Here is a 14,760-nt window from a genome sequence, read left to right as displayed (position 1 = left end):
AACTGTGCATCGGAAATGGTTTAATTTTCTTTTACATTTTTACTTAAATTAAACCAATTAAGCTCAAGAGGCCTACAAATGCAACAAACCAGAATGATTTCTATAACATTTGTAGAGAAACATGGAGTCATTCCTGTGAAGTTTGATTAACATTGGCGTGGTGGTTTAGATCATGTCATTTGGACAAATTGTTGACGAATGCCGGGCAACGACGAAGGCCCGTCAAGCAAGTCAAGAGAGCACTTCCCGCTACAAATGACATAAAGACGCTTATGAACTAATTCAGCGCCCTGGCCCCTTTTCCATCACATATATTTTCTATTCTATTCCATAAGACCTGGATTCATATAATTCATGTGTGGCGTTATCAAAGAGACAAAAAATCACACCGCATAAACCATGGATACATTTTCAGTTTTATTTATAGCAGATTACTTGTACATGTGTTTTACAAATACAAAAGGTTTTGTACATATCGGTTGAAAAAGGGCATTTGTGTTCAGAAACAAAGAAATATATTGTTAAGTCAAAGAGGACAACTCTCAACTTTTTTTTCACAAAAAAATCTTGGTAAATTGATATATTGACTGAGACGGAACAGGCGAGTGAAATCAGAAGCGTTACACGAATAAAAAAAACAACTGGTCCTGATTGCATTAGCGCTTGTGTGCAAGGTAAAAATGTTTTTTTTTTAATGTTTTAAATGGAATTACTTCTTGATTGGTATTGGTCCCACAATATTATAGTTAAAGACGGTTAAACATCCATTAAAAAAGGCACACAGTGTTAACGTTAGAATCTATGTGTTGTCCCTGCACCTAAAAACTTAGGAGATTCATCAAAAAAAGTATTATGCATGGTAAAGAGAAGCAATTCCATAACAATGAAAAACAAGAGCAATGCATAACAGGTGCCACGCTCAGCTGCGGGTGCAGTTTTGAATAAATGAAAGCTCGTCAGAATTTTGAGGTCACAGTGACCTTGACCTTTGACCTAGTGACCCCAAAACGGATGTGGCGTGTAGAACTCATCAAGGTGCATCTACATATTAAGTTTCAATGTTGTAGGTGGAAGCACTTTGATTTTAGAGGCAATATTAAGGTTTAAGCACGACGACAGCGGATGGGAGACATCGAGCTGGCTATGACAATACCTAGGGTTTTCTCCGAAAACATCCGAGCTAAAAACCTGTATGTAAGTAAGCGAAAAAACTACAGAAATACAACTACAGCGCTAGACAATTACATAGAAAATTTCAAACAGCAACTTATACGTGACACATACAGACAACAACATTTAAAGGTAAACAAATTTAACTTTTTAAGAGATTAGCACATTTAATTGCACAAATTAAACAAAAATATTACACATTGTAGTATATTAAGAATTGATTGAAGGACTCTTAACAAGTAACAAAATAAATTGTGCCAAATCTCTCGAAATCATAGTAAAAAAATAAATGGCTTTTACAAAATACTGTTCCCATTACAAATGTATGTTAGACACCAACATAATGTTCAACTTTTATTTAAGAAATATATATTTAACAACTATATCAAAATGGTACTTTATAATGACTTAGACTAAAAAGAATACTGAAACATAGGGAACAACAAATCTACCCAGTGAACATGGATGCAATTGCTTAGTGCCACTTGAAATATACATGAGCATAGGGTATATAGTTATCTTTAGTAGACAATTTGATAAAGGGCAATAACTCGACCATATGAGGAGCAGTGGTTTTGATCCTTGTAGGAATTGTTTTTAATATCAAGATTCAATGAAAACTTTGCAATTATGAGAGTGGAATCAGGGATTTTGTATTTTTTGTATAAACAAAAAGCAATAACTCACAGGTGTCTGGTGCAAATTTATGTCAACAAACATTTGGGAAAGTTTGGTGAAGAGAGAATGAAAACTGTATGACTTAAGTGAGTAAAAAGCTGCCCGTCAATCCATCTATCTATCCATCCAAAATAGTAGACAATACTTCAAAATAAAACCAAAGCCAAGAAAATTGATTTTCACCCTAGAAAACTGTGCAGGTTGTAACAAGTGTTTTGACAGCAGCAAAGAAAATTTTAAACATGACTGAATATGCTAAGAATTAACACAATATTATGGTCAGTTACAAGCTACATAATACATGTTGATAATAATACAATGATTATGCTAAATATAATGCACTATAGCTATACATTAACAAAACTAAATATTTCTGTTCATGAAGTTATTTCAAATGGTGTTATCAAACAATGGCAGCATATTAGGAGGGAAATATTTTTTTTCAATAAAACTAACCTGACTTAGAAATAACTTCTTCCAAACATTTACTTCTTTTTTCTTTGACACCAATTTGCCTGCATTAACTAAACAAACTTTGGGCTAAAAAAATCTACATAGCAAGCCAACAAGCAAATTTACTACAAGCAATGATGGAAACAATTGACAATACGCAATTAATTATTTTTTTAATCTAGAATATATTTTAAGTAATAAAATCGGATATTTCTAAACAACAACAAAAATTCAAACAATTAAAAAAAAATCAAATGATTTAAGGCATTGACAGTTTTTGATATGTCTAAATTTTAACAGACAGAATACTGAACAGTTAATGCTTAAAAGGAAGTCCAAAATATCCAAGGGAAGGAATTGTAGTAAGAGTTAGTAAATTTTCCCTCCAGGTTCTCCCCCTTTGACAGCAAGGTGCAATGTAACCTGTGACAGTGTGAAGTTTCTAGGGCTCAGCTTTTTTCTCCAGCTTAATATCTGAAATAAGTAAGCATTGAACAGCAATTAAAATGGGAATTTTGTGCTCAAACACTTTAAAGAGGATTTCATGCAAAAGTCACTAATATTCTGGACTCTATTTTCATGCAAACAAATGACTGCATCTTTAGAGATACAGTAAATGACACATTTGATGTAATTATTTTTAAAGTACATGTAGTTTAGAAAACAGTCAGCTAAATATTATATATGATGAGAACATTTTGTTGTTTTTAATCAACAACATGGCTTAAGAAAGAACGTGAATAATCAAAGTTACTAAAACTAATAAACGTTTTAATGTCTTAATATTGTTTTTACCTTTTTTCTACCTAATAACAGTTACAAAACTACATCAATAGTTACACCACAGCAAAGACTATATGTTCAATTGATTTAAGCTTCAGAATTCTAATCTGTCTATATTGACTAATCACTACACAACAACGCTTGTTATACAAATAAGCTGCTCTCTGGAATAACAGGGTTCAGTCCATGTGCCTAAAATGTTGTCACAATTTAGCCAGTGCAATCCATGCATCTAATCAGAGAAAACATTTTCTGCTTGTGTGGAATTAAAGGTTTTAATGAAGTCTCTTCTACATGAAAAAAAGTTTGTGAGAAAAGTATTGTCCCTGATAAGACTGTGCAGAATGCACAGGCTATTCTGTGATGACACTTTATGTACATGCATTAAGCCTCATCTTCACAGAGTGCGACTCAAATACAAAACACTACCGTTACCACTGGTATTCTTTCCCTCCGTAATCCAAATAAGCCCATGTTAATGTTTGCAAACAGATTTCTTCATAATAAATTTACTTCCAAGAACAAATTGTATTTTGCTTATGGGTCAAGGTGATTTAAAATCTCCTCTTAATGAAGAAACTTGATATTGATTTTTTTGTTAACTTTGGTGTTAATTAAAATAAGTTTTTGAAACAAACAAAACAGTGTTGCTGTTTACATGGGTAAAATCGAGTAGATAAAATGTCAACATAAAAAGCATTCCATGATATGAACAAGTAAATGAAACTTACTTCAATAAACAACTGAAGGACATGTTATTTTATAAGCATTATTAGCTTGTACCATATGATGGACATGTTATTTTATAAGAATCAATAGCTTGTACCATATGAATAAAAGTATATGTACCATTTTACTAGTAATAGGGATTTTTAATCTATTCATTACCTGCTTAAGACTCATAGTAAAAACTTTTCAAATATTAATTTAATACGTGTGATAAAATTACACATATGCAAATGAAACTAAACATTTACAATTTGAAGACATTTTTTCTTGAAAGTGCAAACAAAGCAGTTTAAGGTTCAGTACTGCAACATTTTTCTGTTACATCAAAAAATGACTATATGATAGTTAACAAAACATATGACACTATACACAATTTCTTGGAAAGTTTTGAAAAAATATTTTATCACAGTTTTTGACTTATTTGCAGGGTATTATAACCAAGGAAAATAAAGTTCATAATTTAATTAATTACTTTAATTAGAATCTCTTACTTAAAATAAGTATCATACAATTTATTGATAATCAACAATAAGAACACATCTCTTGGAATGAAGTATTGACACACATAAAATCAAGAGGAAGGATTAGGTTATACAGCATTTTGTATCAAACAGGTCCAAGCAATAGGGCATGTATTTGGGCTCTGTGTTATATGGAAGTCACACTGTGCCATGAATGTACCACATTTTAACAAACCATACTTACTCGTGACCGGATGGCCCAATACAGAGTGCATACTAACCTTAATCCTTCTGATGCAGTTCTTTGAAAGAAAAGAGATCATTTAGCGAAACTGAGATTTAGTATAATGAAGGTCTACCGCAATTACTCAATGTTTTCGGACATTTAAAAATAATTATTTTTATTCGTGTCCGAAAACTTAGATACGAAAAATATTCTCAAAATACAGGTGTCCGAAAACTTAGAGTCGAAAATTGAAGTGTCCGAAAATAGCGTCCATTGTATCAACGACTACCGGCATAGCACGCGCTTGTAAACTACCATATAGAATAAATAACAGTTATGTTTGCATTGCATTTTAAATAATTTTAAATGCTTAATATATTTGACAGAAAGTTACTACAAGGTTGTACTTTGGCAAACGAGTTCAAAGAAGAGCATGTGATGTACCGATACTCGCTAGTATGAACCTGAAATTAACGCAATAAAAAAGCAAACTATGAATTATTTGTTTGTTTGTTTCCGATAGTTGTTGTCTTACACCTTCTATTGGTCGTAAAACTTGCAATACGGTTCATTACACTTTGAAGCGTTTATTATTTGTAACAGCTATTTTACTGAGAATCGGCAATACCATTGCGGTAGATAATTGAACTTGTTAATTGGCACTACCCCTGATAATTGTCATAACGCTTATGCTATCGGGCGAAACCAATGTTTAATACCATTTTACAAGGTTATTTACCCAATAATGCAAATGTAATGGTCCGTTGCCCTCAGGCATGCACCTGCCACATTTTATGATGTTAATCCGGTTGTAAAACCCCATAATCGAAGTGTCTTTAGATATCAAAAACAGGACCGAAATTTGGTAAAATAGCGCAGTAAAATATACTGTCCGAAAACTTAGAGATATTAATTATGGACGAAAACTCGTGTGTCCGAAAATTAAGAGTCACGAAAAATAATTGTTTTTGCTAAAAAAAGGGGTGTCCGAAAACTTAGAGTGTCCGAAAACATAGAGTAATTACGGTAATCGAAATGGGCGAGAGGCACTTTAAGTTACTAAGTAATGAAAAGTGTATTCACACACACACAAATAGAGAATTATTCTTCACATGTTACCATTTGATTGCAACAGTCTTGATATAAGAAAATAAGATGAAATAGTAAAAATCTTTTTATTCTTTTCTGCCTGTCTTGATTGTTTTTTATGAAGACAGAGTTTAAATCCTACAAGAGCTGTCACCACAGGATGACAAATGCCCCCTATAAATGCTTTGATATAAGTTATGAGCATTTTACCATGCTAAATCCTTGAAATGGTCTAAGTGACCCCGTGACCTAGTTTTTGACCCTGTATGACCCATATTTGAACTTGACCTAGATATTGTCTAGATACAACTTCGGACCAAGTTTGGTTAAGATCAGATGAAAAGTATTTGAAATAGAGAGCGGACACGAAGTGTGACAGACAGACTGACAGACAGACTTACAGATGGACAGTGCGAAAACTATATACCCCCTTTTCTTCGAAAGGGGGCATAAAAATAATCATAGCTCTTGTAAATACAAAATCAACGGAAACATGGCAGTGTTTGAATCAAGTTTGTTACTATGGTGATACAGGATATTACAAAGAAATGTCAAAGATTGCTGGTTGATGGAAGATGTAACCAAACACTGAAACAACTTCAGGAACTTTAATGCCTTCACACTAACATTGATTGTTTGTTTACTTTTTATAGAGTTACAAATAAAACATCATATTTATAAGCAATTCATTTATTTGTAATTACAGAGTCTCTATCAAATGTAACTTTGTTTCTATTTTCGTTTACTGCTTTGTTATCATGTGTGTAATCAGAGACTAATTCATTGAACATAGAACACATTACATCATGTAGAACATGTTACACCACAAACTGCACTACAAGGAAAGACATGATTCTCCATAAAACAGACTGACTGAAGCATGCATATCAACTATTATGAAGGTATGGTTAATTGCCCGCGACATGTAAAGGGAGTGGATTTGTTATGGTAAAGGGAGTAAACTCAAGTAAACCTATGTAAAATGATGGCAATGTTATGGTAAAGGAAGTGAACTCTAGTACACCCTATGTAAAATCTATCTATCTTTGTATACTGCCAACCGCTCTTTCGAGCAGTATAGGCAGAGGGACATTATCGAGTCCGTTTCCTGGGAAGAACCAGTCCTAGGTGTCTATGGAGGAGTTAATGAGAACGCACCCCGAGTGGGGTTCGAACCAACGAACTCCCGATCGCTAGGCGGACACCTCATCCACTACACCACCGCGTCTAATCATGAAGTTGATATGATTAATGGAGTGAACTCTCACCATCAGCTGTTGGCAAGGGGTTTTTCTCGCAGGTTTCCACTTTATGCAGACTGTTACGACTGAACTTTTCAACTCCCTTCAGGGTGGCCTCCTGAGCTACAACTGAAAGGGAAATCACAGATCATGTGTAATGAACCAGGCCGCCATTAAAGATTACACAGACTTGCTGCTTTGTCTATGCAAGGTTGTTAATAAAGGACAGTAACTGTAACTCTAAAAATAGGTAAACAAAAGTTACTGTTTTGAAGCTTTTCTTCAAACATCTAACTTCTCACATGCAATGTGCTTTACAAACCTCAAAATATTTACAAGAGGGTGATAAAAAAAGTTGAGGACAACGAGGATTATTTATTAAATCAGTTATAGATATCACATGTTAGAAATCTTCAATTCATGTAGATTAGCGGCTATTGGTTTTGTCCACAAACAATTGGATCTATAATATATCATAGAACAGAAAATACTGGTCAGTTATAGAAAACATCTTCACGCAAATCCAACTGGGGTGCTGTTCATTTGACTGGCATTAGGTCTGATCAGGAATTTCGATCAGAAAATATAAACTCAAGGAGACGTTATTATTAAGTCTTGCCAGGAAAGAATCCTTACTTTACTCCGATAGTCATAGAAAGAATACCAATGAGTTGTTTATTACACAAAACATAAAAATCATCCTACTGTGTTCCAGCCACAACACCATACTTTGATCATGTCCAAAGTAGTCACCATAAGGTTGCCCCGGTAAGGTATTACCCTGGTAATCGCCAAAGAAATACCTTTTATCTTAATAGACCAGTGCACAGAGGCCAATGACACCTTAATTTGCACTGGAAGAGACACATTACTTTCAACATGGATTCACAGAAGATTATAAACTATGTTTGTTTCAACAATAGACTTTTGCCTTGACTAGACACTTGCAATCAATTCATCAATTGACAAGTTAACAATAATGTCATGTACACACTCCACAAGATGTCAATGAACCAGGTTTTGGGAAAATGAGGCTTTATACATGTGCGTTAAGGGAAAACACTTTCAACTTTAATTGTACTCATCCCTTCAAGGAAGTCAGGGCTCGAATTTAACTTTTTCTTCTACTTGCAAAACATTGCGAGCAGCTTTAATACCAACTCGCAAAATCAAAAACATTCTCGCAAATTTTGCTGAAAACAATTTAATTTCCATTGTTGTTTTTTTAACTCAACGGTTAACTTTGCTTTATCTTTCGTGTTGTTATTTCAGTATGTGGGGAAAAAGAAACTAGTTATTTTTCGCTTCGACGCCATGCCTGTTCAAGTTCAATGAACACGTGTAAATTAGTAGACTGTTTCACGTTCTTTGTACCAATACCATCCGCGTATCTGTACTATAAGTATACAAGTCTACATACAAGGTGCGCGCTTCTGCATACTTGCATTCGGACGTTCTATAAATTGACCTACGTTTAGGGTTCACGACGTCGAGCGCATTTAGCAATATTACTCATTGTTTTTTCACTATTTCTTTACTTGCCAAAAAATACTAGTGGCTTAAAACTTAACTCGCAATCAGTATTTTGCACTGGCTTTTTGCGAGTGTGCAAGTGTTAATTTTGAGCTCTGCTTGAAGTATCTTCTTAACCAAAGTCCATTTATGGCTGAAAGTTTCTTCCATTATTAGCCTGTGCAGAATTGCATAGACTAATCTCGGGCCACACTTTGCACACAAGAATTAAGCTTGTTTTCCCAATGCAAGGCTCAAATGTCAGATGGACTTACTTTCTTTCAGTGCGTCCTTCTCTTGTGTCTCAACCTTCTTCATGCTGCTGCGGTCATGCCTGCCGATGGACTCTCGGAACTCGGCTTCCTGTTTCTCAAGGCAGATTGCTGTACAACAGAGAGGCGATATCATACATAGAAGTCTGCTTACACAATTTATTATTTAAAAGTGCGACAGAATCAGGTCTTTTTATGAGCTAATATTGGTATATTGGTATTTAAAGCATTAAAAATGGGATCCTTAAACCCATGAACAGTTTGTCTTTTAAAATTAATATTCGAAATTGAGATGAAATAGTGTTTTTTATTTTAAGGACCTTAAATTTCTATCAAAATTATTTAATGGAAGCCTTAAACGGATCTTTTCACATTTTGGTAAAATGACAAAATTAAAAAAAGTTTTTCAGATTCGCAAATTTTCGTTTTAGTTACGACATTTGTGAGGAAACAGTAATACTGAACATTTACCATGGTCTAATATAGCCATTATATGCATCTTTTGACGATTTAAAAACCTGAAAATTATAAAGCGTTGCAACGCGAAACGATGAATGATTTGGAGAGTTCTGTTGTTGTCGTTTAATTTTGTGAAACTACGAAGATTTCTTATATAAAGTATAAATACGTCTTTCATACTTGCTTGGCAGGATGGCCGAGCGGTCTAATTGGTTTTTACTCCAGGACTCCGGGGGTCACTGGTTCGAGCCCTAAGGCAGTCAACTTTTTTTTTCTTTTTATAAATTTATTCTTGATTTTTTACTGGATCTTTTTAGATCCAATGTTAACATTTATCAATATAAAGCATTTAATGACAAACTTCAAAACATGCCAAAATCTGTGAAAAGGCCGCTTTAAAACCCACAATAAATCACTTAAACTTTTGACCGCTAAGTATGACCTTCACTTTTGAGTAGGGAGACTAATGTTACACCATTTCCTCATGGTTCTCATTTGTGGTAAGTTATCTTTAAATAGCATGATGAATGACAAAGTTAGAAAGAGTACAAGCAGCTGAGTAAACCATGCTCCAGCTTCTCCTAAATGGAAGAGTGCGCAGTTCCAAAGCTGCGCACTGTCGTCCCGAGGCCCTGCCCTGCCCTTTTAATCTGTCCTCGTAAACAAACAAAACAAGATGTGTTTGTGAAACACAATGTCCCCCTATATGATGTTTGACCTTGTAGGATGGCCTTGACCTTGACTCTTCACCACTCAAAATGTGCAGCTCCATGAGATACACATGCATTTCAAATATAAAATTGCTAGCTTCAATATTGCAGAAGTGACATTACATGAGCAATTTTGACCCATATATTTGACCTTGAAGGATGACCTTGACCTTTCACCACTAAAAATGTGCAGCTCCATGAGATACACATGCATGCCAAATATCAAGTTGCTATCTTCAATATTGCAAAAGTATTAATAAAATTTGTGATTTGGGCCACATATATTTGACCTCTGACCTTGAAGGATGACCTTGACCTTTCACCACTCAAAATGTGCAGCTCCATGAGATACACATGCATGCCAAATATCAAGTTGCTATCTTCAATATTGCAAAAGTACTCATAAAATGAGCGATTTTGGCCACATATATTTGACATCTGACCTTGAAGGATGACCTTGACCTTTCACCACTCAAATTGTGCAGCTCCATGAGATACACATGCATGCCAAATATCAAGTTGCTATCTTGAATATTGAAATACTGCAAATGTGTACATTAAATGAGCGATTTTGACCCATATATTTGACCTTTGACCTTGAAGGATGACCTTGACCTTTCACCACTCAAATTGTGCAGCTCCATGAGATACATATGCATGCCAAATATCAAGTTCCTATCTTCAATATTGCAAAAGTTATTGCAAATGTTAAAGTTGGCGCAAACCAACCAACCAACAGACCAACAGACGGGGCAAAAACAATATGTCCCCCACTACTATAGTGGGGGACATAAAAATTCATACCGGACACAATTAAATTATTATTAGATGTCACAAGGATCATCCCGGATGATACCATTGCTCCGTCAAATGTGCCCTTTTGATAAAAAAAAACATTCTCCCCTGCCCTTTTCATAACCTAGCTGGAGCAGTGGTTAAAAAGAAAGGTAAATCACTATTGATAGGGCAACAAAATGCAGTAAAAATCTTTCATTTGAACTATCCCAATGTACTTTCATTCAAGTGAGATCTACAATCTAATCTATAACCTTCACAATGTGGAGACATTCACCACAAAATTGTACACTAATCATATCCCGGTGGCACACTTGCCAAAGCACTTCAGATGAGCAATTCATATCCTAAAACCAAACATGTAGGAGTCCCTCGAGTGTAAAACTATCCTATTTTGTCTATGCATCTGGTCTTTCATATTTTACATATGGTTACTGCAAAGATGACATTTGAATACTAGTAAATGCTGGTATAGCTCATTTCAAATGAAAAATAATATTAACTTAGATATAAAAAATACATTACGGTAAAATAATCCACTCCACAAAACTAGGTTTTCAACACTTTACTCATCAGTTTATTTTTATTCAGAGAATTGTGCATTCCAAGCTAAATATGTGTGTTAGCTATCTATTCATAATTATTATTCTTCCATTCTTACTTAAGTTCTTCTCTTAATAACACAATGTCTATTCTAGAAATCCAAAAGTAGTTTGGAAATTCCCTTCCCCCACACGTGGGGATTTTTTTTTTAAGTGGGGAATTGTCAAATAGTATTTGAATACATTTTAGTTTTAATGTTAAATTGTTTACCTTAAACAATTACATACCGTCAGGTCAGTGTGATACTATGGAAACTGCTGTTAATTATATGAGCACTTTCCATAGTATTGCACTGACATGACTTAAACATGTAAAATATGTTTTCATCTGATATTTCTATATCATTTGAAACATAAAACAAAATAATAAACAAACAAAAAAACATTTACTGATTTGCATGTCTTTGATGATATCATGGACCAGTGCTTTCCACAGGATTTTTGTCAGGCGCCCCGGGGCTGATAGGGGTGGTTCGGGAAGGGTGTCCCCTCGCGATATTGATTTTTTCTTTAATTTAACGTGTCAATTCACGTTCTGTGGTGCGTTATAACTCAAAGAAAAACAGCGTCAAAAGACATCATTTGGTGCGCTATGACTCTTCAAGAAAATCCCCCAGTCATTAAAAAAAATATATAATTTTTTATATTGTTTGTTTTAAAACTTTCTGGCACAGATAGTAAAATCCCAACTCGAACGATTCCCCAATACATCTGTTTCAACCGACTATATTTCTGTATACTTACTACTTTTCAAGTTTCTATTTATAACCCGATAATCCCGTTTATTCCATTTCTATAAATCACTTTCTGGTAAATATTAACGATAAAAGCTCTCAATTATTTCTTTAACACAAACCTTGCCATTTTTCTATAGTATCAATAAATTTTAAGTGACTATTTTATGATGAAATATTGCCTCTGAACATGCGTCAATCCCCTGACGTGTTGTGTGCTTGTTAAAACGCTCAATACACGCACGCTATCTATACAAATGACGCGACGCTGTACATGCTGAATAATTTATGTGCTCTTTTTAATTCAGAAAAAGATTCGACACAAAATAAATTTGCACTGCTAATTTAAAGCAAAAATATTTTAACGTTGCGGTAACATTTACATTCTGAAGTGTGTTTCGGATTTAAAACGCGTTACAATCGACTTACGAAAATGGGTTTCGGATTACAAATTTAATTATTCCCATTTGAGATTTCAACAAATATTAAGGCCACGACTTTTATATTTCTTGGTTTACAAAACCGCCGACCCTAATTTTTGGAAAATGGGAAAAAAAATAAAATCGGAAAATCGTCTTTTTTTTAAATATTTTATTCCCGACCGCACTGCAAAATGAGCGAAATGAGAAAAAAACGATCCGGTTTGAGTACGGTTGCGAATAAAATCAAGTAAGTACAATCAACGATTGGTTCACATATATTGCAGAGATCGGGATATTTTTCAATGTGACACATTATGTACCAGTCCTTTTATGGGCACTTCTCAAAATTTATTTCGGGTAAAAATTACAGACAATAAGAAAATCAGCGTCAGTCAGTGTCGACCCCATCAAAATTTATTTCCGTGTCTGTGACGCAACTATATTGTTTAACATGTTAATTATATTAAATTATATCAAACTTATTTGATAATAAGTATAAATAATCCAATAAAACACTGCCATTATTTACGATATATGTGTTTAGGAATTTTGTAAACACGTCCGCCATAGTTTATAGGAACTGTACAGAAAGTTTGGAAATCGGAACAAATCGGTATATCTCGGAAAATCATTGATAAATGTATTTGTCGTTTCAATGCTTAGGGCCGAGTAATTTCGGCAAATCGGAACTCAACTTGTGTAAAACACTAGCTCAATTAACCGTTAAACTCCGCCTCCGTTCTCTGCAAAAGATTCGAAGGCGGAGCTATGCACGTGCTTTTATTAAATTGGAGAATTGCAATTGAGAAACAAACACACGATTGGTTCGGCATGTTGATTGCTAGACAAAGGAAGCCAATTTTTTCGGCGCGAAATTTGTCGCTTTATTGCTTCCGACAGAAAGCGGCTTTCCTTTGATGACGTCAAACTGTCAATTCACACAGACTGCACATTTTCGGAAGACTTTAACTGACTCCTTGTTTACAATTCCAGTAAAAAAAACACTTGCTAACATTAAACTTTGGATTAAATTATCAAAATAAAGCAAAAGCGAAGTTGACAAATATGATTAAATTAATTCGCGTCAGTTCAAATAAGACGTTTTGCGTTGTAAATCAACGAGTTTTCATGACAACAACAACTTTGACAAACATTACCGCGACGACGCATGGATCGATCTACCTCGATTTTTTTTTCATGTACGATCTCATAAGTCGAGTAAGAGCAAACACATACCGGGTAATTTGTGTATGAGTAGTTTATCTTATATAAGATTTATGCAACGGGCATCGCATTGCGTAATGGTGCGCATCCAATTATGGAAATGAAGCGCAGTTTTTCGTTTTAATGGGAGAAGAACGCATGTCATGTAATGGAGTGTTTAAAATTGCCTGATGTTACATAAGGTGCTGTTAGGACTCATTTCATTTGAAGATATAGATGTGTTTCATTGCATAATTTGATTTTTTGTCTCTGTGTTAAGGTTATAAAAGATATGTTGTCTTTGTTCTGATGTTATTAGTATTAACTTTTTTTTCCAATGATGTTTTTTTTTTTTTTTTTTTTTCGACCGCCCGATGGACCATTTTCAAAATAATTTTTGTAAACCAATAAAAAAAAAAGTCGTGGCCTAACAGTTGCGTTATGAATTCAACGATAATTTGTTTAAACACTTTACGAGTTGAATAAATGTTTTGACGGAATTATGCATGAAATTCACGTTGTCCACGAGGATTACGGCCGGTTGCCATCATCAGTCTTCTAAGTATCGATTATCGGACGAAACATTTACAAGTGTGTGTAATTAGTTCAAAGAAAATTTGTTAAAGCGCATTACGTGTCAAATAAATGTCAGAAAACGAGGTGAATCAGTTCTATGAATGGACATGATGAAATATACATGTACTGGAATTAAATTATTATCGCATCATTTGCACAACTTACTAGCTATAAGTAATTAATTGTTTACCACTTGCAATTAATTTCTCGTATTAATGATGAGTCAAAGGTAACACTTGTTTACAGTAAAAAGGTGTGATGATGATGCCCAAAACCGTTTTTAATGTACTGTACTGTACTAATTACCGGTTTTATGTTACGTTAATGGTACAACTTCTTGCTAATCAAGCTGCGATAAACTCTTACTTCATGCCCGACGTCAATAAAAAATAATGGTCGATAGTTAACCCCGCCCTCATAAGCATTCGCGTAACCGATTGGACGATGAACATCACAGTTTGACGACTGGAAACTTACCAGATACATCCTTGTCAGCATTTAAATAACTGTGTAATGTTGCTAGAATAATCGATACGCGCGTCATGCTATTCTCTTATCAGTGGATTATCCATTACCCCATGTGGTGTTTATGACGATTACTTGTGAAAGTAGGAACCGAGTGCTCTTTTAAAACAGGGAACATTG

The 14,760-nt window shown here is 34.4% G+C and overlaps 1 protein-coding gene across 2 annotated transcripts in view; it reads right to left on the bottom strand.

The window, feature by feature from the left end:
* Positions 1–404: 404 nt before the first annotated feature.
* LOC127877151 (thymosin beta-like) overlaps positions 405–14,760 on the bottom strand; it is a 48,126-nt gene continuing 33,770 nt past the window's right edge. The window contains exons 5-8 of one of the 2 annotated variants that reach the window (XM_052422808.1): positions 8,618–8,725; positions 6,858–6,959; positions 4,556–4,576; positions 405–2,775 (exon numbers count right to left, since the gene is read on the bottom strand). In XM_052422808.1, the coding sequence (XP_052278768.1) occupies positions 4,557–4,576; positions 6,858–6,959; positions 8,618–8,725 (230 nt within the window). In that variant the 3' untranslated portion in view covers positions 405–2,775; position 4,556. The remainder of the gene's footprint in view (positions 2,776–4,555; positions 4,577–6,857; positions 6,960–8,617; positions 8,726–14,760) is intronic. The other variant, XM_052422806.1, reaches the window with a different exon arrangement.

This window comes from Dreissena polymorpha, chromosome 4 (assembly GCF_020536995.1).
Source record: "Dreissena polymorpha isolate Duluth1 chromosome 4, UMN_Dpol_1.0, whole genome shotgun sequence".
Classification (NCBI taxonomy): Eukaryota; Metazoa; Mollusca; class Bivalvia; order Myida; family Dreissenidae; genus Dreissena; species Dreissena polymorpha.
This window is presented reverse-complemented; position numbering and strand designations above follow the sequence as displayed.